The 26,654-nt window shown below is 36.9% G+C and overlaps 1 protein-coding gene across 2 annotated transcripts in view; it reads left to right on the top strand.

Annotated features, from left to right (window-relative positions):
* LOC127636120 (cell adhesion molecule DSCAM-like) overlaps nt 1-24,299 on the top strand; it is a 97,739-nt gene extending 73,440 nt beyond the window's left edge. For both annotated transcript variants that reach the window (XM_052116524.1, XM_052116523.1), the window contains 21 exons: nt 128-224; nt 396-524; nt 3,853-4,020; nt 4,468-4,538; nt 5,178-5,418; nt 8,489-8,635; nt 10,433-10,588; nt 10,812-10,945; nt 12,180-12,333; nt 14,879-14,996; nt 15,364-15,524; nt 15,610-15,708; nt 16,731-16,919; nt 18,574-18,864; nt 18,988-19,164; nt 19,345-19,375; nt 19,981-20,096; nt 20,199-20,366; nt 21,115-21,312; nt 22,079-22,381; nt 23,938-24,299. In XM_052116524.1, the coding sequence (XP_051972484.1) occupies nt 128-224; nt 396-524; nt 3,853-4,020; nt 4,468-4,538; nt 5,178-5,418; nt 8,489-8,635; nt 10,433-10,588; nt 10,812-10,945; nt 12,180-12,333; nt 14,879-14,996; nt 15,364-15,524; nt 15,610-15,708; nt 16,731-16,919; nt 18,574-18,864; nt 18,988-19,164; nt 19,345-19,375; nt 19,981-20,096; nt 20,199-20,366; nt 21,115-21,312; nt 22,079-22,381; nt 23,938-24,287 (3,498 nt within the window). In that variant the 3' untranslated portion in view covers nt 24,288-24,299. The remainder of the gene's footprint in view (nt 1-127; nt 225-395; nt 525-3,852; nt 4,021-4,467; nt 4,539-5,177; nt 5,419-8,488; nt 8,636-10,432; nt 10,589-10,811; nt 10,946-12,179; nt 12,334-14,878; nt 14,997-15,363; nt 15,525-15,609; nt 15,709-16,730; nt 16,920-18,573; nt 18,865-18,987; nt 19,165-19,344; nt 19,376-19,980; nt 20,097-20,198; nt 20,367-21,114; nt 21,313-22,078; nt 22,382-23,937) is intronic.
* The last annotated feature ends 2,355 nt before the right edge of the window (nt 24,300-26,654 follow it).

The raw sequence follows: 26,654 nt of genomic DNA on the forward strand, positions 1-26,654 counted from the left end.
AACTATCCTTTTAAGTCACATCAGATGGTATTAGGATCAGGGCCCATTTAGAACACACATGTCTTTTAATTGCATGATCTGATGGTTTTCCTGGGTGCATGCTCACGTGCAATCTTTTGGAATTCAGATCTATCCAACATTGAGAGAGGATTCTGGATTTTTCTCCTGTCATGCCATCAACTCTTATGGTGAAGACAGAGGCATCCTTCAGCTAACAGTTCAAGGTAAGCACCCATAAAATCATCTGGGCTTGGTTCAAGACTCTAGAGATTTGTTAGCCATTTGTGACAAGGATCTTCAGGAAAATCCTCTGATTTAAATGGCATTATTTAAATGTGGTGAGTGCCTTGCTATTCCCATCTGAGATTCTAAGTGCTCTATTCTTGAATTCTTAGAGCCACCAGAGCCTCCGAAAGTGGAAATTCGTGAGGTAAAGGAGAGAACCATCGCCCTCCGCTGGACAATGGGTTTCGACGGGAACAGCCCTATTACCGGCTACGATATTGAGTGTAAAAATAAAACAGGTGCACAGTCTTTACACTTGATATTTTGGATCAAAATGAGTGCAAACAACAGTATCCAGGGTTCCCACACATCTTGGAAATCCTGGAATTTTGCATTGCAGTTTTCCAGACATGGAAAAGTCATGGAAAATTAGAAAACATTCCCTTATAAATGTCCAGGAAAATAATTACTGTATTTGTCCAGGAAAATATTTTAGTATAATAAAACTGTTTGATTGTGTCACTGACAAGGTTTTTGTTACATGTACAAGTATTGATATAGTGTAATTTTTTTTTTTCCATTGCTGCATGTAGTGTTAAATATAAAACTATTTGAGTTGTAAAATTTAGATAACAGCAAAGGTCGGACCGCAATTTTTTCAATAATTCAATGATTTCTTATGCGAAAATATGAATGGAATCACTGAATGCAGTAAAAATTGCATTAGCTATAAAATGTGTAACGTCATGGAATTTGACTATTTGTGACAAAAAAGAATGTTTGAATGCACAATCAAATTATAATCTCGATATTTCCAAGTGCGATTATTAAACCGCAAAAGGCTGTGATTTAATTAAATAAATAGACAATCTGCATGTGCTGCGTGCTTCAAAATGAATGTGTGAAGCCGGCCGCTCATACACTGAAAACACCTCATCTTGAGCATCACGCATGCTCTGGGTGTGCGTATGTATTTGGTAGATGACAGTGAGTAGAGTGCTCTGAAGCATGCGGCACATACAGACTACATTTTTATTTCATATCATATTTGAAATCACAGCTTTTTATGTTTTATAACCCCACTGGACCATGTCACAAAAGTTGAGAAACTTCCATCAAAAACACAGAAACACCAAAATGAATAAAAAAACAAGCTTGATTTAAATGGATGCATGAACTGGGGAAAAAGATCATGTTTAAGGCAATTAAATAATAATAATAATAATAATAATAATAATAATGTGTTAAAGCAATATTTCACATCTGTGATATTCTGTTCTGCAGCACTTTATTTGACAAAAAATATCCTCAGTGTTGTTTCGGATTGTGCTGTGAAGATTTTGTAGATAAAGTACTTCATTTGATAAAATAATGCAATGTTATGTTGAAAAATTTAATGAATACAATTCTCTTTTAGTTTTATAAAATTTTTGGAAAAATGTATTTGAATAGCAACTATTTTAATGATTAAATTTAATTAAACCGCCAAATATAAACCCTCCAATAACCAACATTTTAATGAACGTAGGTTTTTTACGGAGGCCGTGAAGTCCAAAACAAAACAACAAATCTGAAAACACAACGGCAAATACAAAGACAAAGTAACAATTTAGAAACAAAACAACAAATAATAAAACACAAAGGCAAATCCAAAAACACAACAGCAATTCAGTCGAAATGGAAAGGGTAAGTCCCATAACTTCTCACCTAATTGGATGCGTGGAGAATAACTCGTCATTTCCTCAGGACTGGTTTACTGCCCACTTGCGCGATTATTGCAAAATTAATTCAAAATGCTCAATTACGGAAAATTGTAAGCGGTTTGTTACTCAGTAAAACAGTAATGGGAGACTTTATAACACAGAACAAAAACAGCGAGCGGGAAAATGTCAGGTTCGATATTCATCTACAGTGTGTAAGGGACCGTCAAAAAATTCCACAAACTGCGTTAAAACGCCAGTGTCCAAGCGTTCATTCAGTTGACTTGCATATCAGAACATAACAAACACTGTTATTAAAAAGCATTTTTACATTCTAAAGGTTGCATTTGAAGCCAGTGTGTCTAATTATGAGTTCAGTGTTCAATTAATTTAGAAGAAAAAAAACTACTGACATTTTACGAAGATATTATTTTCATATTGTAAAAGTTGTAGAAGGCTGCAATTGAAGATTCTGACTGACTTTAGGTGAGATTTTCCTAGGATGTGAAATTATACATATACAGTATTTAGTTATTTAAAACATCAACAACAAAAACAATGTAAGTTAGTCATTCACACCACTGGCAGCCTGCTACAACCTTGTAAAAAGTACATCTTGATGAATTTTAGTGGTGTTGTTTCTAAAATAATTGAAAACTGTATCCATATTGTTGCGTATACATGGAAAATCTATTCACTAGCAGAAACCGGAACATTTATCATTTTTATTTATATAATTTTTTTTAAACAACAGTGTTTTTTAAGTTAGAGCATGCAAGTTGAATGAACGCTTGGACGACACTAATGTTTTGGAGCAGTTTGTGGACTTTAAGATGATCCTTTATGCACTAGAATCTAGATGAACCATGAGACCATAGATGAACATCGTACCTAAAACTAACTTTTCCCACTCGCTGTTTTTACTCTCCGAATTAAAAAGATTCCTGTTACAGTTTTCCCAAGAGAAAAAACACTCAAAATGATGTAGTTTTTCAGTGAGTGACCATTTGGCATGGATTTTGATATTTAATTGAACCAATTCTGAAGAAAGAACTCGGACTCATTCACAGCCAATCAGGTGAGAAGCTCTGGCACCTGCCCTTTCCATTTAGACTGAATTGCAGTTGTGTTTTCTGATTTGCTCTTGTTGTTTTGTTTCTGGATTCACTGTTGTGTTTTCTGATTATCGGATTTGCCGTAAAGTTTCATTATTTGTTGTGTTTCTGAATTTTTATTTTGTCTTTGGATTTGCCTTTGGGTTTTTAGATTTGTTGTTTTGTACTTGGCCACCATAGTTTTTGCTTAAATATTACAACCGTGTGGCACATTAAATGTCCTGGAAAATTGTGCCTTGAAAAGAATGGGAACCCTGGTATCAAGTGCCTTAAAGGGATAGTTCACCCAAAAATGAAAATTCTGTCATGATTTACTCACACTCGTATATCTTTGTTTCTTTTGTGGAACACAAAAGGAGATGTTGGGCAGAATGTTAGCTTCAGTCACCATTCACTTTCATTGTATAGAATAATGAAGCTATGAAAGTGAATGGTGACTGAGACCTGAGATCTCCTGCCTAACATCTCCTTTTGCGTTCCACATAGAAAATAATGTCTTATGGGTTTGGAACAACATGAAGGTGTGTAAATGATGACATAATTTTCATTTTGGGGTGACCTATAACTTTAAAACATTTAAGACCAGTTATAAGTACTGAACTAGGATCGTTTTTACCGCATTCATATCATAAGTAACACTAAATAGATAAGGTGGGACCAAACAAGATTCTTATGGCTTATGAATACAATTAAAATTCAAAATGATTAACATTAAATTAAGTTGAGTGTCATCAGTGTAGCCATCTTAAGCTGTTTTTGTTTCATTATCTAGCAATGTTCTTAACCAGTTGTTTCTCCCTCCCCATGAACAGAAACTTGGGAAAGAGCTCGCAGGACCAGAGATGTTTCGCCCACCCTTAACCAGGCTACCATCATAGAACTCCACCCGTCCTCCACCTACAATATCCGTATTTTTGCTAAGAACCAAATTGGGGACAGTGAACCCAGCAACGAACTCACCATAACCACAGATGAAGCAGGTACAATCAATTCACTATATCTGCAGCATCATTCAAATGCTTAACACCGTTTTAATGCTTCAGATGTGGGCATGTTGATAAAGAAATGAAGATTTTTTCATATTTTTCATTCCAGGCCCAAGTTGTAGCAGTCATCACTTTTGAAGCCTTAGTTTTCATCTGTATTCTATAAATGGCATCTTTTAGTATAACACAGAAATAGGATCAATTTAAAGAACAAATGGCAATTGTAAAGATGTTGTAAATGTTTCACTTCTGTCGAACTGTTTCACACAAGGAATTATGTTACAGTACTGCCAATTGCTGGTCTTGAGTAGCATTACAAGAGATTGACTGAAAATCACTAATGCCTGTTTATGAGAAATGACTCAAAATATACTATTAGATCAGGCCAATGTTATATATACACCAGCACAAACACTCAGAGTGAATGTTTCACTACTTTAGATCCCGAAGGGCCGCCCCAAGATGTAACGCTGGAAGCCATCTCCTCCCAAAGCATAAAAGTTACATGGAAGGTACCCCACTGTGTATTGAAATCATGACTGTTTTATTTAAATTATACATATATATATATATATTCAAAATCCAATATACACCTGAAAGTTGTAATATTTTGTTAAAACAAAGAAATGTTATGATGTTAAATTGATTAGAAATACTGCACTATTTCACTATTGTTAATCAATTAAGGAAATGTGGCATTGACCATGCTAACTCATTTGTACTAAAGGTCATGCTGGGATAACATGGATCATCAGGTTCTGCACAAACTTGTGGATTCCATGCAATATTCCAATACATATGAATTTGAAAACTTCAAATTGTTATGCCAATAAGATATGTTGTAACAAGAAATGCTAATTAAATTCTGTAATACAGAAATGCAAAAAAGAAGTCCACTGTATATATGTAACCGGTCATGCTCTACCCGCTATGAGCGAGGTTCAAACCGGTGATAGCCAGCATGGGAGGTGGGTGCGCTAACAAGGAGGTTAAAGGCTACGTGTGCCTCATGAGGCCAGGGAAGTGAGGTTTACACATATCGCACAGCTATCACGTACCAGCTGGCTCCCGTTACATATATAGTCCTACGCTATTTACTGAGGACTTGCTTTGTATATTTGTTATTCTAAATGTAATTTTATCATTCATAGCCTCCAATGAAACACCTCCAAAATGGCATGATAAGGGGTTACCAGGTGTGCCACAGAGAACACTCTGTAAACGGTAGTCACCAGTTCATCTGCATCAGTATCGAGGCCACGGGGGAGACAGAGACCCTGAGCCTCAATAACCTGAGGAAATACACAGAGTACGAGGTGGTGGCACAGGCCAGTAACAGCGCCGGTCCAGGACCTGCTTCTAGTGAGGTCCGTGCCACTACAATGGAGGATGGTAAGCCAGTTTTATCTTTCAAATGCTGAATGGGGTATTAGGTATTCAATGGTCCATTAATGATGCTGTAAATGTTAGTCCTTTTATTGTAAACATTGAGTGAATTATTGCTAATTTGGTTTCATAGTGGAGAATGTAGAGAGGTGGGCAGTCAAGAGAGTAAACATTATTTTTAATTATTTTATATTAAATTTTTAAAACCAATACAATAATTTGTCAGTTTGTGAAAGCTGCAGTGTGCAATTTCTGTGCCACTAGAAGGGTTTGAAAAAATGAATGCCTGTTTCCAAACAGGTTTCTTAAAGATCCCGTTTACAGTACACCTGGTATTAAGATGCATTTCGGGTGATCTGATTACAAGTGGTCAGCGTTAAATACAGGTGTAAATGGGGTGCAAAACGTTTTGTGATCGGATCACAAAAACCACAGTCAAACACACATTCAACCACATCACATTTGAGGTGTCAACCGATGCACTAAAACAAGAGTTTAAACTTTGCCTGTAACGTATGGCTTTAAAAGGAAATAACCGTCTGATCTGAAAATGTAAAAAGCGAATATATACACAAGCACGGCAACTTCAAGGATATTCTTCAGTGTGTTTGATATACACACAGAACATCTGAAGATCCTTTAATACAGGTGCTCCAATAAAATAATGGATAATTCTGCTCGAAATGTTGCGTTTGCACTTAGATTGAATTTAAACCGCATCTGGTTTTGTTTGCCCTTTCCGACCTTGTGTTTTTTTTTAATTTTTTGTTTATTATGATATAGTAGCACAGAGACATAATGATTGATGTATGTCATCATCAAATCAGAGAATCTACCCTTCAAAATCCTAGCACAAGTGGTCACAGGAGACGCATTTAAAGGAATATTCCGGGTTCAATTCAAGTTAATCTCAATCGTCAGCATTTGTGTCATAATATTTATTACCACAAACACCAATTTGGACTTTTCTTTAAAATGAGGCACTTAAAATGGAAGCGAACGGGGGCCAATTTCTAATGTTAAAATACTCACTTTTTCAAAAGTATAGCTATAAGACATAAACAATATGCGTGCAAACATGATATTATTGTGATAAAATCACTTACTAATCCTTTCTGTGTAAAGTTATAGGCAATTTTACAACTTCATTGCCATGATGATATAACAAACACTAAAACCCTAAAATGAATGTAAACATTACAATTTAATCAATTTTATAGCTCAAATAATGCATGAGTTTTAACAGAATGAATGTACTCTAAGAGCTTTTATAAAATAATAAACTTCACAATTCCTTTAAAAACTACAAAAATGTTGCCCCATTCACTCACTTTGTAAGTGCCTCACTGTAACCTCGATTTTTGCTTTTTTTTAAAAGAAATTCATTTTTGTGGCAATCAATATTTTGCCATAAATGCTGTCGATTAAGTTTAATTTGTATTTAATCCAGCATATTCCTAAACGATAAACGATAGTCCCGCCTTCAATTCAAACCATTGAATGAGCCAATGTCAGGCCGCTACAAAAACTGCAATGTTGAAAGTGCCACTGAGCCACAGTATTTACACTTTTCTGGGAAATAAACAAATGAATGGCTTACTTAGAGTTGTCTCTGAACATTTAAGCCAAGTCAAGTCATTTTTATTTGTATGGCGCTTTTCACAACACACATCGTTTTAAAGCAGCTTTACAGAAAATCATGCTTTAACAGAAAATTAAACTGTATGTCTATAAAGTCTTAGAGTCATCATTGTGTAGTTTGATTACATATGATTTTAAATTGTATATAAAAATAAATCATTAAATAATAATTGTATTTATAACCCCAGTGAGCAAGCCAAAGGTGACTTTGGCAAGGAACACAAAACTCCATAAGATGTTTTTTAACAGAGAAAAATAACCTTGGGAGAAACCAGACTCACTGTGGGGGCCAGTTCCCCTCTGGCTAACATCATGAATATAATGCCAATATGAATTATTTATGTGCAGTGCAAGTCATGGTTTAATATGAGTAAAATAAGTAAGTGTTAAGGGCCTGTGTTTATACAAAGATTTGTATGAACTGTAAGATTAATGACTAAAGTCCATCCTGGATTCATTTAAGAAGTTCACATAGCTGCAATTGTCCTTTATTATTTGGCTGATGAAGGCTTTTGTTGGTAATTACTTGATAGTCTACTTATTCCATTTCAAGAGAGTAGTCCAACATTAGACCAAGGTGATGTGGACAGAGATCAGTGAGGTGCATCACAGTTCAACCGGCAGGCCATTTCGTTAAGGGTCAATCCTAAATCCAAGGTTCAGACAGTGGCATATGAAATATCCCATGTCTTATGGTTGGAGTTGGGATCAGTTCATCCTCTGAAGTCCTTGGTAGTAGACTTAAGTGATGTCTGGCTGGCACCGGCTGCATTTAGTCATCATCACTAGCAGTAGAGTCTGACACCAAGCAGGACCAGAGCTGGATCTGGCCGGCTCTGGTAGGAGTGGTGGTGGTGTAGTGGGCTAAAGCACATAACTGTTAATCAGAAGGTCACTGGTTTGATCCCCACAGCCACCACCATTGTGTCCTTGAGCAAGGTACTTAACTCCAGGTTGCTCCGGGGGGATTGTCCCTGCAATATGTGCACTGTAAGTCGCTTTGGATAAAAGTGTCTGCCAAATGCATAAATGTAAATGGGATAGGAATAATATCAGCGTAGATGCCATTCAATTTTTTGCAGTTATAATGATAAATGTTTCTAGTTCCGGCAGACCTAACTGGTGTATATATATATATATATATAATTGTATTTATTTTTTAAAAGACAATGCAGCTTTTAAGTGTTTTCTCTTCATCGTATAGTAAGCACATTTACTGTATTTGCTTACTTTGCTGCCATCTAGTGGGTTCTTTTTACAGCAGCGGTATAGTGGATTACTGTTGCAAGGAATATTCCAAAATTAAACCAAAGCCAATTTTTACATTTCAGTTTCACCTACTTAAGTAATTGTGCTGTTCTGATGGTTTCGTAAATGTGGTTTTGACTGAATTTTAACTATTTATTACATTTTTCTTTTGTTCTAATGTTCTCAGTACCCAGTAGAGCTCCAGAGAAGGTTGTGGCCTCTGCTTCCTCCCCTGAGAGTATCTCTCTCTCCTGGCAGACTCTGCCCAGGGAAGCTCTCAATGGAGTTTTACAGGGCTTCCGCGTCATCTACTGGGCCAATTTACCAGACGGAGGTACAGTTCAGACACCAACTGGGTTTAGACCATGTACTATCCCTTCAAATATCACCATTTTCATTCTGCAGATTTGTTTTTACTCAAAAGCAGTTCATAGTTCACAAACTGCAGCCAGGGGTTAAATGAATAGTTCACCCAAAAAATGAAAATCTGTCATAATTTACTCACTCTTATGTTGTTCCAAATCCATATGACTTTCTTTCTACAATGGAACACAAAATAAGGTGTTAGGTAGATTGTAAGTAATGAAAAAGCATTCAATTAAAGTAAATGGTGACTAAGAAGTAACATTCTGCCTAACATCTCCAGTGACTGTATCTTCCAGCTCATGGGGTGCCCATTCCTGGATTCGAACTGTTCGATTTTGTCTCGGCAGCTCACATCTTTACCTCTAATCTGCTTCAGTGAGCTTATTAAACTTATATAAATTGCTTACGTTACCACTATTTAAGAATGCATAGGGAATGCAATGATGTTAAAATTACCACACCGCTTCATATTTTGCATCCATGTACCACTAGGGGGCAGAATATACCTTTTCAATTGGGAATTCTTCATTCAGAAACCAAAAGAAACAGCTTGAATACCAATAACCATACTACTAACATACTGTTTGCTATAGTATCTGTTTTGAACTAACATTGTACTTTTACTATTTCTGCAGTATATAGTATGTGTAGTCTGCACATTGTAACAATGCACAGTATTCAGTAAGTAGTTATTCCAGTAAGGTAGTATTCCATTCCAAACATACAGTGGATAAGTTCACGATAGTATACTATCATATTACTGTTACTATTTTTGCTCTATATACAGTTAGACATAGCAAGGTAGTATGGAAGTATGCTATTCCGAACATAGCAATAGCCTATATTGTGCCTGATTAGGAATAGTGTGTCCCAAATCATAGTATATTGAAATAAAATTCCAGAATTTCAAATTCTGCATCTGTGGATGTTTTTTGAGCTAAGATTGCCAACCCCTTGCAGGAAATAAATGGAGGCATTTATTCTCTTAAAAGGATGCATGCAACTGTGGAACAAAGGGGTCTATGGTGTCAAGACACATTTTTATTGAAAGATAGTCTGTGCCAATACTGTGCCAAAACCCATAAGTACCTACTTGCACCATCACCAGCACAGTATGTGCATTTATTACAAGTATGCTAATTGGGATTCATTCAGCAAATAGTCTCTTTTCATAAGTGTTGTGCCAACACACAGACCTGTATTGTCGAGATAGGCCTCTCGTGATTTAAACGATGATTTTAGAAATTCAATCACTCAACTCTACAACACGCAAACTAGAGAGCAATATTATACATTCCACACCTGTGTAATTGGCTGCTTTATGGCTGTGGATCAAGTTCTGCTCAGTAAAACAAACTCACAGCACACATTATCTCTATGCCGCTCTTTCCAGGAGCTATTTGCTTTTAAATTGCCTTATTACGAAGCAGCAGATTTCAAGCCAGGCAACTCTGGGACAAAATTCAACACCAAGCAGCAAAGACAGTGGCTGCTTTCCAGACTACAACAGCATGTGGAAACACTCCAGGAATTATTTATCTGGAAGAATAGAATAGAGAAAGGAGTAAAGAAAAAAGTGAAGAAATCAATCATTTAAAACCTGCAACTTTGCTAGATAGCAGCAGAGAATAAGGAAGAGTTCAGTATCTGGCATTATAACATCTTTAGGAAACGTCAGTCTCAATGTCTGAAATGTTATATATTTGTGGATGGTCTTCGAGGAATATTTCATAGCTATATATGGCTTTGTTATTTGGTCCTGCAGAACTGGGGGAAATAAGAAACGTCACTACCCAGAAGACCCCACTGGAGTTGGAGGGTCTGGAGAAATACACCAATTACAGTATCCAGGTGTTGGCCTTCACCAGAGCAGGAGACGGTGTACGCAGTGACCAGATCTACATTCGCACTAAAGAGGATGGTATGGCCAAGCTATATCCATTCTTTTAAGCTCTTTCACTAGTATTATAAATGGCCAAAATACTGCACTAATGAATTGTTCACAATAAGACCAGGAACATGTATTAAAAATTAGGGTCAATTTTGATTTTATATTGTCTTTAACATCGTGCCTTAACCAGATGTGGACGCGCTAAATCAATTAGCTCTCTGTTCCTAAAACAGCCTGACTCTTGTCTCTGCAGTGCCAGGTCCGCCTGGCGGGGTGAAGGCAGCTGCAGCCTCCAGCTCTGTGGTGTATGTTTCCTGGCTCCCTCCACTGAAACTCAATGGCGTCATTAGAAAATACACAGTGTTCTGTTCCAGCTCGTATCCCACGGTAAGCCTTGGCCAACTGTGGTCTCAAACTATCAGGAGAGAAGAGCATCAGGCTGGCAATTAAGGCACGGTGAGGAAGTGCAAAGCAGTTTAGCGCAGGGACAATGCTGTCTCATCAAATTTTAAAACATACTGTGGCACTTTTGCGTGCAGTATTCATTAACAACGCTATCTGTGGTTGTATAGCGCTGTACCATGTGTATTTAAATTAATTAATTAGAATTTTTTCAAAGTAGACATGCCACCTTTTCCATGTTAAAGGAATAGTTTGCCCAAAAATGAAAATTCTCTCATCATTTACTCACCCTCATGCCATCCCAGATGTGTATGACTTTCTTTGTTCAGCAGAACACAAAGATTTTTAGAAGAAAATCTTAGCTCTGTATGTCCATACAATGCAAGTGAATGGTGACCAGACCTTTGTAGCTCCGAAAATCACATAAAGTAAACATAAAAGTAATCCATATGACTCCAATGTTTAAATCTATAAAGTCAGAAAAGTTGTTGTAGTTGTGGGTGAGAAACAGAACAATATTTAAGTGATTTTTGTTTTTACTCTTAATCTCCACTTTAACTTTCCATTTCAGATGTGAAAGTTAAACTAAACAGGCACAACATGTGACTTTCAGATGTAAAAGTGAAAGAGGAGATTTAGAGTAAACAAAAAAAAAAGAGAACTTAATTATTGATCTGTTTCTCACCCACAGATATTATAATTCTTCTGAAGATATGGATTTAACCACTGGAGTCATATGGATTACTTTTGTTTCCTTTGTGATTTTTAGAGCTACAAATGTCCGAACACCATTCACTTGCACTGGATGGACCAGCAGTACTGAACTATTCTTCTAAAAATCTTTGTTTGTGTTCCGCTGAAGAAAGTAAGTCATACACATCTGGGATGATATGAGGGTGAATAAATGACAACAGAATTTTTATTTTGCAGTGAACTATCCCTTAAGTTGTATTATACAGATAATTGCCTTATTCACAAAAGTCAGTGCTATATTCTTGGGGCAATTACATTGTGCTATTACCACTGACACAAATAGCATGTGCAAATAAAGATTGCTATCTGCAGGCACAATTTATTTTAAGATGATTCCTCTTCTAGGTAACAAAGCACAATGCAGTCAATTATTCCAGAAATGTATGTATAAATGTAAAAGTAAAAAAGAAAATGTTAATTGAAAAACCTATATAGAGTGCAGTTTGTCTCTCAATTTTTCATTCAGGTGGTCAGTGAGTTTGAAGTGGCTCCAGATGAATTCCTGCACCGTGTGCACAATCTTAGTCGTAACAGGAAGTACAGTATCTGGGTGATGGCCGTTACTGCAGCTGGGCGTGGCAACAGTAGTGACATCATCACTGTTGAACCTCTGGCCAAAGGTGAGTGAAGCACCTTCCTCAAGTTTAAAGTGGGAAAATCAAGCTGATCTGTGGTTATGAGGGAATGTTTTTAGTCAACCCCCAAGTCAGTGATTTTGCTTAAATGCATAACATAGAATACACAGTGGCCCCAAAAGGCATTTGGACACTTAAGCAACACTTTAAAATGTATGAATGTTATTGCATTAAAGAACAAATTTCAAACCAGTAGCTTTACTTTGTTTAGCCATTTCTGCAAATACTTTTAACATTTAATGCTTGACAACCAGAGAGTGTCCAAATACTTCATCTTAATTATGAATAGTATCCAGGTATCTATTGTTTAATCATTTAAAAGCTAACTAACTTATTTTTGTGAAATGTTTTGCTTAGAAGTATACTTGTGTTTAGGACTGGGTAAACAATATGCATCGCAATCCCCAGATCTCGAAATCGATTCTTAATTCCCAAAATCAATTTTTTACTTTATGCACAACCCTCTACTACAATGAGTTGAAATCACTCCCATTTGCAACAGAATTTCATGCTTTATATGACTAAAGTGTCTATGATAGGCCACTAGCTGTGACAAGTGATTGTGTGTAAAAGTTTGGTTTGACTTGTTCCGTGTGTTTGTGTCTAAAGACAAGATCCATGCAATCCATTTGTCATTGAATAAAGTCTCTTTTAATAACATTTCAGTTATTTACAGTCAGTTGTTGATCAAAAAAACCCAGCAAAAATAGAAACATTTAATTGCAATCACACATAGCACGGATGAGGTAAAGCTGTTTGAGTTTCTCTCATTAACATGCGCTCATTTAACCCTTGTGCATCAATTAAAAAAGTTACACATAGGTTCATTATGGACAAAAATGTCCATGTCCAAAAACTGTCATAAAAATATTATAGATTTATATTTTTTTCCACTTTCACTGACATAATTTTTTTAACCAGCATCAGCTCTAATCATAATGACCAAACATTCATTCATTTTTAGAATTTTAACCCTTTAAACGCTGTTTTGTTTACATAATGCCACTGTTGTTTTTTTTATTAAAAAATGAAAAATAGTAATTATTTTCAATTTAATAGATGCTAAGCAGAATTTGTTTTCTTTGATTATTAGAGCCTCGGATATGTCAATGATTAATAACAACATTCATTTTGATGCTTTCATATTTTTTATGCAGTATCAGATTTAAAAAAAGCTACCACTTAGGTCCATAATGGACAAAAATGGCCATGTCAAAAAGTGTCATAAAAATATTATAGAATAATATTTTTTCTACTTTCACTGACTTATATTTTAACCAGAATCAGTTCTAATCATAGTTACCAAACATTCATTTATTTTCAGAATTTTAACACTTTAAACGCCGGTTTGTTTACATAATGCCACTGTTGTTTTTTATAAAAAATATAATAATTATAATTATTTTCAATTTAATTTTTATTATTAGAGCCTCAGACACATACAAACCACACTCTGAAATCCATACCAACACACTCACACAATTATATATTCATAATGTATCTAATTGGCTCTATAATATGCATAAGCCAAAAACAGCAGAAAACAACAACAAAAGCGATGATATGCCAAACCTGAAAAAATGGCACGATCTGGTAAAAAATATTTAAAAGGTAAATTTTGAAGCCTTGCCAACATAATGAAAGCATGTTAAACAAGATTGCATAATTTTATAGTTAAATGGCACTGGGATTAATAATAGCAGTTTTAATGGGTTTCAATGTGCCATTTTTGTCCAAAACGACGCTAAGAGGGAGTATTTTGTGTAACTAGTGCAAAAAATATATTTTTTAAAGAAAATAGGGTGAAATATTAAAATTCCAATAAAAATTCACACCTGTGGAAAATTTTCTGCAGTTAGCATTAACACAGACAAAGTTATCAAAAAACAAAACTGAAAAAGCCAAAAATGTCCACAAGGATGCACAAGGGTTAAAGACACTCTTTACAGAACTGCCAGTTTTCTTAAAGAGACAGTAACAGTGCTTAGCACATGTTCAACAAATCAATGTAAAACCTTGTAAAGAGTACAAGTTATGCATGTAAACAATAAAAATGGAAATAAAAATAATATATATGCAATATAATATATTTATTGATGGAATACATATATTTGTTCATTTTTACAAAGCACCTAGTTACAAGGTCCCGTTTTAATAACAGCATTGTCTAGAGGAGAATTTATTTAATATGTAAGCAAAGTGGACATTATAACTGAAATATACCCATATCAAATCGAAATTGGAAACAAATCGAGAGCTTGTGAATTAGAATAGATTCAAATTGGGAAATCTGTATCAGTACATAGCCCTAATTGTGCTATGCTTCTTTAAAATCAATGTTGGTTGGTTTGATATCTATTGACAGTCATACAGTAGATTTTTAAGTGTACAAATACATTTTTGGTGCCACTGTATTTTCTCATGTGCAATATTTCTTTTCTGCAGTAAAATGTAGAATGAATGTTTGTGAAGAATTAGGCTTTCGCAGATCAACAACACATGCAATTTTGTTGTTTTTATATCTCAACAGCTCCTGCCAAGATCCTCACCTTCAGTGGCACTGTCACAACACCATGGATGAGGGATGTTGTTTTACCCTGCAGAGCAGTTGGAGACCCACCTCCTGCTATCAAATGGCTGAAGGAAAGGTAAGCAAACTGGGGTCAGGGTCACCAGAGGCATTATGCATGGAATTTACACTCTCAAAAACAATACTGACAAATGTATCCAACGACTGAATTAATTTCCATGAGGTTTCCAGGCCTGAAAATCATTCAGATTTTCATGGTTTTCCATGACCATGGTAACCCTGCATTTATGCAAACGTTAAATATTTTAATATGCCCTTCTATCTGAATTCATTTTCAGAGTGTAAAACAAACTGCAGCGTTACCCTTTCGTTCTAAGAGCAAACATAACCATCTGAATACCTATGAGTCGTATCAGTCATTAGGGAACGCTGTAAAATGTCAAACTCTGCGCCCTTCATTGACAATTCACACTGTTTTTCGGCAGCGGGAGCCCAGCCCCTGTGGTCATTGATGGAAGACGCAGTATCCATGGTAACGGCAGCTTTGTCATTAAGACTGTGAAAGCAGAGGACTCTGGGTACTACACGTGTGTTGCCAGCAATAACTGGGGATCGGACGAAATAACTCTGAACCTGCAGGTCCAAGGTGAGTCAGGCAGTGTGGTCACTTTTCTGTATAATCCTCTTTAGGTTATTGCACTGTATTTCTCACTATGTAATCTCATCTTCAGTCCCCCCTGACCAGCCTCGTCTCACGGTGACCAAGACAACCACGACATCCATTACTGTGTCCTGGATACCAGGAGACAACGGCGGGAGCTCCATTAGAGGTGAGCGATTTACAATGTCCACGTTAGTACTTGATGGATAAAACCCTAAAAACAGTGTTTTGTTTTGGGTTTTTTTTCTATTGGCCTGATGAAAAATTTAACATTTTGAAGGTATTTTTATATATATACAATTGCTGACTCTATTGTCTGGCAAAGTCTAATTCAATAACTAACTATTGTTATGTACAGTATCCTAAATACACACAATTAAATAATATTTTCACACTTTTTGCTTAATTTGGCAAAATTACAGATTGGTTGGAAATGACAGCCTTTGGAAATTTGCCTTGATTTTTATTTGTTTTCTTGTCTCATTTGTCATCTCAGTCATGCCCTTCACGGACACATTTGTTGACTCTGCTAACAAGTACACTATTTTTGGGAAAAACTTTATTATGGCAAAATTAGGAATCATATTTTTGAAAAACTTTTACAAAAAATTGTTTATGTATATTTCACTCTTTGTTTAGATTATAATAGTTTTAAATGTAGTAATTAGTATTTTTTAAGTCTGTCTAGAACAAGGCTAAAACAGAAAAACCTTTATATAAAAGGCATTTGAAAAGTATCAAAAATAAATGAATTAGTCCTGGTAAAAAGGTTTCAAGTCATTTGTAGTGTTACTTTCATTTAACAAAAATAAATAGTTGAAATCAGTATTTTATATATATATATATATATATTACAAGAGATCAATTTTGAAGAAACACTCAATTAAAACTTCCCACTGGTATTAACCATTCATGTCTTTTTTAAACTCTCAGTGAATAGCAAATTAGTTAAAAGGGTGCGATTTGGACATGAACAGAGGCATAATTTCTTATTGTCCTTCTAATGCCATTCTCACAACTTACTACTCTTCAGTTGCTAAAGAAGAAAGACTTGGTATCGTGCTCTCACTTAAATAATCACTATAGCAACCATTTCTGGCATACCATATATTGAGCACAGCAGGAACAAACTTAAAGTGTTAATTCTGTGTGTCTAACTTTGTTTTTCCTCCACTATGTGTCGTTATGTAGGGTATATTCTACAATACTCAGAAGACAATAGTGAGAAGTGGGGAAGTATTTCCATCAGTCCGAGCGAGCGCTCGTACCGTCTGGAAACCCTCAACTGTGGCACCTGGTACAAGTTCACGCTAACAGCCCAGAATGGTGTCGGGCCGGGCCGAATCAGTGAGATAATTGAAGCAAAGACTCATGGAAAAGGTATGGGGCACCTTTTTTTATTATGTGTATCATTATTAAAGGTGTAATGTTTAGGTATGTTGGCTTGATAAAGCCACATTAACTGTTATACTACTGACCTTGTTTAGAGTTTTTCCAAAATCCCTAAAACAAATTTAAACTTTCAGACAAAGTCTTTTTCAAAACAACATCGAAGTTTGTCTTCAACATTTTTTCCTATCTACTAAAATACTTTCTCATATTAAAGGTGCACTCAGTCATTTGTTTCTCATTTAAAAGTTTTACCTTTTCAGAAATTTTAATTTTGAAATATATTTATAAAATCATGAGCATTCACATAATATGAAGACTAAGTCATATTGTAACCTTATAAAAGCTGTTCTATACAGAGAGGGTCCCCTCATGGGTTCTGCCATGCTAGGATCACATGATCAGCCAAATACTACAGATGGCTCTCAAAAAATCTGAATATCGTAGAAAAGTAAAAAAAAAAACATTCCGTAATTTAATTAAAAAAGTGTGTATTCTAGATTCATTACACATAAAGTGAAATATTTCGAGCCATTTTTTGTTGTAATCTTGATTACATCTCCAAATATTAGACTAAAGAATTTATGATACAGAAATGTTAACCTTATGAAAAGTCTGTTAATTTATTCACTCAATATTTGGTCAGGGCTGCTTTTGCAAGAATTACTGCAAATAATTATTGCTCAGTGGTCCAAAGTCCTCTTTTCAGATGAAAAGTAAATTTTGCATTTCATTTGAAAATCAAGGTCCCAGAGTGTGGAGAGGCACAGAATCCAAGCTCCATGCTTGAAGTCCAGCGTGAAGTTTCCACAGTCAGTGATGATTTGGGGTGCCATGTCATTTACTGGTGTTGGTCCACTTGTGTTTTCTCAAGTTTAGAGTCAATGCAGTAATCTACCAAGAGATTTTAGAGCACTTAATGCTTCCATCTGCTGACAAGATTTATGGCGATGCAATTTATTTTTACAGCAGAATTGGCGTCTGCCCAAAGTGCCAAACTACTAGTAACTGGTTTGTTGACCATGGTTTTAATGTGCTTGATTGGCCAGCCAACTTGCTTAACCTGAACCCCATAGATAATCTATGGGGTATTGTCAATAGGAAAATTACCCAACAATACAGAGGAGCCGAAGGCCACTATCAAAGCAACCTGGGCTTCCTTAACACCTCAGCAGTGCCACAGGCTGATTGCCTCCATACCATGCAGCATTGATACAGTAATTTGTGCAAAAGGAGCCCGACCAAATATTTTGTGCATAAATTAACATACTTTTCAGAAGGTCGACATTTCTGTATTATAAATTCTTTATTCTAATATTTTGATACTGGATTTTTTTATTTCCATGAGCTGTAAGCAATAATCATCAAGATTAAAACAAAAAAGGCTTGAAATATTCCACTTTATGAATTAAATTACAGGAAAAAATTTACTTTTCCACGATATAAATCTTTTTTGAGATGCATCTGTGCATGCTTAATACGATTAACTGCCTTATTATTGGACACTTTCACTCATTTAATTAACTGAGTGGCTAGGTGCAAATAGTACCTGCCACACAGCATGGCTTTTTGCACTCAAATAGTCTGTTGGAAGCACAGAAATTGAAGGCAAACTGCTCTTTGTCATCCTCTTTATCAATCACAGAGCCACAGTTCTCCAAAGAGCAGGAGCTGTTTACCAGCATTAACATCACATGCGTCAAACTTAACCTGATTGGCTGGAACGATGGTGGCTGTCCAATCACCTCCTTCACTCTGGAATATCGGCCGATGGACAGTCCCGTGTGGACCAAGGCAAAGCGTACTTCTCTTACCAAGAGCTACAATCTGCTGGACCTCCAGGAAGCCACCTGGTATGAATTGCAGATGAAGGTCTATAACAGCGCCGGACTGGCAGAGAAACGTGTCAAATTTGCCACTCTAAACTACGATGGTAGTAAGTACCTCATAGGTTAAAAATCATTCTTGTTTGACATTGGGCTTTGATTGCACGCAAAAATTACAAGATTTTCTTTTTTTCACCTATATATTAATTCACTATGGCTCTCTGTGTGCAAAGGCACAATTTCTCCACTGGTGAAGACCGCAGTGAAGGACCCTGTGAAGAAAACCAGCAATGAGGGGATGAAGATGATGGTGACCATCTCCTGCATCCTGGTGGGAATGGTGCTGCTCTTCGTCCTGCTGATGGTTTTGAGGAGGAGGAGGAGAGAGCAAAGGCTGAAGAGGCTCAGGGGTCAGATGTTCTTCACAGCTCTTATTTATTTTTCTATTTTAAAAAACAGGTGTAGATCTGTAGCCATAAAATACATCAACATATGTTGCAAGTTAAGATCTTACTTGAGTCAGCTGTACTTGTGTCGACACTACTTCAATATTTAGTGCATGTTATTAAAGCTTATTGTTTGTCCTACAGATGCAAAAAGTTTGGCTGAGATGCTTATGAGGTAAACACTTCTTACTTTTTAAAGGAATGGTTTTAGAAGAAAAAAAAGGGAATTCTGCAATCATTTACTCACCCTCATGTGGTGCCAACCCTGTATGCCTTTCTTCCATGGAACACAATAGGAGATGTTTTGAAGAATATTCTCTGAATAATAACAGTGAATGGGGACTGGTGCTGTCAAGCTCCAAAATGACAAATAAGCCCCATAAAAGGATCATGTGGTCTTGCTAATTGTGCATTGTATTCCAAATCTTCTGAAGCCATATAATGGTTTTCTGTGAGGAACAGACAGAAATTTTAGTCAATATTCACTGAAATTATTGACATCTGCATCCAAGACAGAAGTATCTGTACAATAAATAAGTTCATAGTTCAGGGATTCTTCAAGATATCTCCTTTTGTGTTCCACAGAAGAAAGCCATCCGGTGTTGGAATGAATGAGGATAAGTACACAATGACAGAATTTTCATTTTTGGTCGAACTATCCCTTTAATGCTTAATTTTATTTTTATTGTCTGTGGCATTATTTTCACAGTTCCTCAAGTGTCACGCTGACCTTGTGAAAAATGAGATATTATTTACAGGCTTGTTTATGTTTTCCTCCAGTAAAAACACAAGGCCTTCAGACACCATGAACAAACAACAGCAGACCCTCCGCATGCACATCGACATTCCCAGAGCGCAGCTGCTCATCGAAGAGAGAGACACCATGGAAACAGTGGGTGAGTCGTGTTCACTGAACCGTATACCGACCTGAACGTTTATCTGAGAAACAGTGATGCTATAGAAGACTCTTATAGTTCCATCTCTCCCCTCACATTTAGATGACAGATCGACAGTTCTGTTGACTGATAATGATTTCGGAGAAACTGCCAAACAGAAGTCGGCCACCGTCACACACTCTGTCCACTATCAGTCACTGTCCCAGGCCACTGGTCCTCTGGTGGATGTCTCTGATGTACGACCTGGGACGAGTAAAAGCAGTCTCTCAAGTAAGAAAAATTCTGGTTAAAAAGGGAAATTTCTCCCAAAAATGTTCTGCCATAATTCACTCACCCTCATGTTGTTCAAATCCATTTGACTTTCTTATCTCTCTTTTCCCTAAAATGAAAGTGAAGGACTATGGCTCCACATTAACAAAAAAGCACCGTAAAATTGGCTCAAAAGACTTGTGATGAATATTCCAAGACTTCTGAAATCATATTATTTAAGTCATTATTCACTAATAAACTTCACTTCCAGTTGGCTGTTAACTGTTGTGACTGGATCATGAGCCAGTGATTTGAAACTGAGAACCAGTCTGATTCAGAAATTCTGGTTTCATGAACTAGATTAACTGATTCAACTTGCTACTTCTTCATGAACATGTGAAGGAAAAAAGGCAGGAGGTCAATGTTTTCTGTGAATAATTATTTCAATTTAGTCTGTCCCTTATGCTGATCTTTCAAATGGCTTCAGAAGACCTGGAATATAATGCTCGAGTATGAGACTTTTTTCCTTTTTTTGGACATCCCCAGACCTCATTCATTCTCACTGTGTAGAAAAGAATGGTCAGGATAGTTTTCCTTCTTTGTTCTATGAACGAAAGTTATATGGGTTTGAAATGGAATGGGGTGAGTAATGAATGACAGAATTCTCAATTTTGTGTAAACTAATCCTACAATGTAATTATTAAGATGTAAACGATCTATTAAATATTTGATCATGGTATTAAACAAAACTTTTAATAAATTTACCCAGATCCTACCGCTCGCCGTACAGCTAAAGCTGGACCTGCGTCTCGTAATCGCTACGCCAGTCAGTGGACACTAAACCGCCCCCATCCCCCTGTCTCAACCCACACACTCAGCACGGATTGGAGGCTAGGAACACCCAGGGTTGCCGGCTCGGTGGACAAGGAGAGCGATAGCTACAGTGTCAGTCCATCCCAGGACACAGGTTAGCCTACTATACTTCCAACCAGCCTACAAAAAAATACATGTTAGACTTTTGAACCTTACATCATTTCTACAGTGGAAGTGTCTCAACTTAATCACTCCCATTATAATAAACAAAGCTTTCTACACTGGACTCACTATCAAATATCATTAGATAATGGATTTACAGATAACTTGAATTGATAAATATGAATTGCATATGAGATATATATATATATAATACTGTTACCACAAAACTACATTCTGGCTCGTCAATCCTTTAAAAAAAATTTAAATAACAGAAAAAATAAAAAAGACAAAAGACAAAATCTGGATTACAGTGAGGTAATCAATATTTTGCCACAAATGCGGTTGACTGAGCTTAACTTGTATTGAACCTAGAATATTCCTTTAAATAACTTCTGGCTGTTATACCATAAAATGGTTTTGCTATTCAAAAACATTGAAAATCTGGATTTCAAAATCAACTTTAAACCTTTAAATAAACAGAAACTTTTAGGATTTTGAACATTTAAAACAACAAAATATTGTGATGTAAAACCATAAAGAAATATGAGGTGATGTGCGTCAACAATTCCAGTGTAGACAGCCTTAAGCAATGGCTGGTGCTTCCAGTGTAGACACTGCTTTATTAACAAAGGTTTTTAATTACAATGTTTAGATGTAATGCTTTGTCCTGAATATTTAGATTTAGCATACTGCAGTGCTCTTTGAGGAGAGTGTACAATGTTATTGTTCTGACCCATTGTGTTCGGCCTTATGTTCAGACCGCGCTCGCAGCAGCATGGTCTCCACAGAGAGCGCTTCTTCTACGTACGAAGAGCTAGCCAGAGCCTACGAACATGCCAAGATGGAGGAACAACTGCGACATGCCAAGTTCACCATCACAGAGTGCTTCATCTCAGACACGTCCTCCGAGCAGATGACTGCTGGTACCAACGATTACACGGACAGTCTGACCTCCAGTACGCCTTCAGAATCAGGCATCTGCAGGTTCACTGCCTCACCACCCAAACCCCAGGACGTCTGCCGGGTCATAAACATGGCCGTACCCAAAGCCCACAGACCAGGTGAGAGAGCTGTAACAAAATTATCAGCCTGTAAAATAATCCTTAAATATAGCTTTGCATTAGATTGGCATAAGGGCTGGTCCAAAGACCAGATTACAATGAACTGGAGAAATTGGAATGACCAATATGGCAGATGTAGAAAAGGAAAATCAAAATTGGAGTTTTGTGGCTTTTAGTCCATGTCTATTAGCTTTAGGGTCAACTGTATGCTTGTGTACATAAAACTAAATGTTAGCAAATATGTAAATGTACTGCAACATTTACGTTCTTTCTCTTCCGGGTATACTGACCAAAAATATTGATGACTTATCTTGCACTACTCAAATTTTTGTCTATTAAGATAAAATATGCTCTCTACCACCTGCCACCAACGAGCAAGTGTAAACGGTCCTGCTCGAACCACTCCGAGTGGGATTCGAACCGGCATTGGAGGCGGACGTGCTAACAAGGAGGCTAAAGGTTACAGCCTCTAGTGTCAGTCACCATTGCGACCCTTGAGGCCAGGGGAGTGAGGTTTACACATACCGCACAGCTATCATGTACCAGCTGGCTCCCTTTACACTCACCCCTCCTAAACCTCACTCCCATCCGGGGCACGGCACCACTGTAACTGGTCCTGCTCGACCCACTCAAGAGCGTGATTCGAACTGGGGTCACCCGGCATGGGAGGCAGACACGCTAACGAGGAGGCTTAAGGCTGCAGCCCAGAACGTCAGTCACTAGTGTGCCTCTTGAGGCTAAGGGAGTGAGGTTTACACATACCGCACAGCTATCACATACCAGCTGGCTCCCGTTACACAAGTACATGAGAATATTATGGTTCACAGCTAGAATGTAACTCAATCCTATTTGCTATTTTAAGCTGAAGTGTGTAACTTATATACTTTTTATACTTTAAAATACTTTTTCCTATCCCAGCTTAATATGTAGAGACAACTATAAGCAAGCCATTAGTAGGTTAATTTTCTTGAAAACTGTAAATGCCATGTCTCTGTAGTGCTATAAAAATTCCTGTTTGTTTTGAGCAACCTGTCCTGCCCGACACAACAACAATGACACAACCAGTGGAATGAGTTGTGGGCGGGACTATCAGTTTGTTCACTCAACAGCAGATGGGGGTGTATTCTGGAGGCTGTTTTAAAACAATGTTTATTTTTTTCATTCTGATCAGTGGTGCTAGTGGAGCAGAAATTACACACTTCAGATTTAAAAAAAGAAAGAAAACTGGGCTTGGAAAGTTATTTCCTGGGGTCTTGTATCATGCGGTCTTTGCAAAAATACATTGGTGGAGCCAGTCTGTTGGTTGGTTGGGATTTTTCTTCACCTATTTTATAATTTCTCAGGTGAAAATCATAAGTCTAATTCCTTAATAGCACATCTTTTGAGGTATCATTCATGTCTGTAGCACAAACGGTGCGTGACAAGTTACAGGCCAAGTCTTAATACTTGGGGTTAGGAGTTTTTTCAAATTCAAAAAAAGCCCAAGTATGAGCAATAGTAATTGCAAGCACCAATGCTAGTCAGTGATGAAAACCTGTCCCTTTCTCTTCCTGCAGGAGGGGAGCTAGTACACCTGCCTCCATACTTGCGGATGGACTTCCTTTTGAACCGAGGTGTTTCCGGAGGGTCTCGGGAAGCGGCGATAGGCCAGGCCTGTTTGGAGCCGCAAAAGACCCGCTCGCTAAAACGCCCCACCCTGCTGGAGCCGACGCCCATGGAGGTGCCAACCAGCAGAGATGTGCAGCAGTGGCAGCCAGGCACGGCCTCTACGCTCCCACAGAGAGAGGCTGGATCGGACTTGGCGCAGGCTGCCAAAATCAGCACTTCCCAGGAATCACTGCTGGACTCAAGAGGACACTTAAAACAGACCAACAATCCATACGCAAAGTCCTACACACTGGTATAACAATAAAATGGACAGATGCAAACAAAAACAAAAAAAGAGCAAAAAGTTAACTCTTCACATGCGGTTGTATATATGTTTCCCATTCCGTATGGAAGGGCCACTTCTACTCCTAACAGTTTTATCTCATGCTTTTATAACGGTGAATTCACTTCTTCAAAACGACTCCACATGCAGAGTTTGCCAAAAGGATTTTATTATATTATTCTTATTATTAACAATGACTATGATCGTTTACTAATTTATTTATATTAGCGGTTCGTGTGCACAAACTAATGACTGGGAGTCTTATGGTTTCGTTTTTATTTTCTACTTGAAATTTCTTTTTTAATTAGTTTGAGATAACAATGTGTGCGAGCGAGAGTGATTACCACTGGTCCAAAGTTGTCACCGTTCTCAAGACTGTTGAAAAATCAGTTTTCTGGGAGTGCATGGGGACAAACCAATTTAAAACAAAGATGACAGTATGAATACAGTCTGCTGGAGGGTCCAACCCAGAATTTTTTCACCAGAAAAATAATCAAATGTGAAGATTTCGTATTCTTATGAGTAGAAGTATATTAAAAAGATATATATAAAATGAGAAATCACATTTATTTGTGGGTATTACAGGGAAAATTTTTGATTTGGTTAATAAAGTCCTTTAGTCATGTTTGCACATATCTTGTTTAACCTATACAAATTTGTGTTCCATTCTCTAATGGTGCAATATGAATACACATTTTTTTCTACTGTACTGTACTGTATCTCACCCACGACATCAGAGAGCTTGAGCAAATGAAATGATAGATTGTAAAACAGCTGTGGTACAAGTAAAGTTTGATTTAGCATGTTGGGGAGATTTTGCCTCCTACTGCATTGTCAGTATGACTCTGCCAACCCCCCCTGTACAGTATGTAGTGCACTAAGAAGTGTCTTCAGGGCACGCTCTTTCTGTTGTCTTCACTAGATTTATTTTTGCTGTATTGCAGTAATGCTCCGCTACAGGGAAAACTGTGACAATCTAAAGAGATCCCCTAAAAAAGAATAACAATTATGATGATAATAATAAAGAATCATTACCAGTTCTATATGATTATGGACCGTATGGTAGCAATATGTTATTGTTGCCGCTCTGCACCAAACTGTCTTGCAGGGAGAGTTATGATAAAAGAGTTCTGTGAGATAATATTTCACTATATTTGATTAGATAAATCTATTGTCCTCGCTATACTCATTTTTTTTAATGTTTTTGGTTTCTCACCCCTTTTTTATTTTTCTGGAAAGGGTGCTCACTGTTGTGACACTCCAGAAAAGGTTTTCCATGATAATTCTGTCGACTAATAAAAGGTTGATCCCCTACTGAATTTGGTGGTTTGGTTAACACATTTTATTTTACGCTGGGATGTAGACATGATACGCTGTGAAATTGAACAGCTTAATATCCAAACCAAGGTTAGTGTGACTTAATCAAGAGCAAAGACACAGAATCCTTCTTCATCAGATCATCTACAGTATATCTGGTAAGAGACAGGAACTAAATGTTGTTTTGTTGTTGTTTTTTGGTAACCCCCATCCCTATTTAGTAGTGCAGGAGATTTTAATTCATCCCAATGACCAGGGCTTTAGCTGTAAGTGGAATTAGTATAGAGTATATATACTAAAAGCTGCAAGACTCAAGCAGCTGTTATTGCTCAATTAGACAGTTATAGGGGACCCCCTTGTGGCCCAAGAGGGAAGGGAGAATGTAATTGCAAAGAGAGATTTGTAGCTAGATGTGACAGGCATGCGGACGCACAAAGGGCTTTCATCATGATGAAGCGCACCTACAACAGAAATGTGATTCTACTGGATTAATCTGGAATTCCGTTTTTTCCGACCTATAATTGTGACCCACTTGAATTGTGTAAATCCGTAAAAAATAAAATGAAAGATAAGGGGTTTTAATATTTAATCTGGGTTAATATCTTATCGAGAATGCCCTGTCTTGTGCATTCTCTATAAGCTGCTTCTGCATCATACATAAACTTTGTTGAGCGTGCTAGATTAAGGCTACTGATTTTTGCCATCAGGATTTCATTAAATTAGACAGGTTTACATTAATTAATCAAGAGAAATAAAATGGTTGTATATAAAACTGGGTTGAACCATTGCCATAGGTTCAAAATACCACGCTACTGTTAGGGGCAATTCTAGTGTTCCTGATGTGGTATTTACAATAAAAACTTGAAATTTATCTTCACATATACTCATTGGTAGTACATTGAACAATTTGTCTGTATAATCATAAATCCTTGCAGATACAGTCCAGGCTATAGAAAATGTTCAGTCTAGACAAGTTTTTTTCTGTATTTCCCATTGGGGGTGGGTAATGGGGAGTTGGGGGAGAGA

The sequence above is a fragment of the Xyrauchen texanus genome, chromosome 43 (assembly GCF_025860055.1).
Source record: "Xyrauchen texanus isolate HMW12.3.18 chromosome 43, RBS_HiC_50CHRs, whole genome shotgun sequence".
NCBI lineage: Eukaryota > Metazoa > Chordata > Actinopteri > Cypriniformes > Catostomidae > Xyrauchen > Xyrauchen texanus.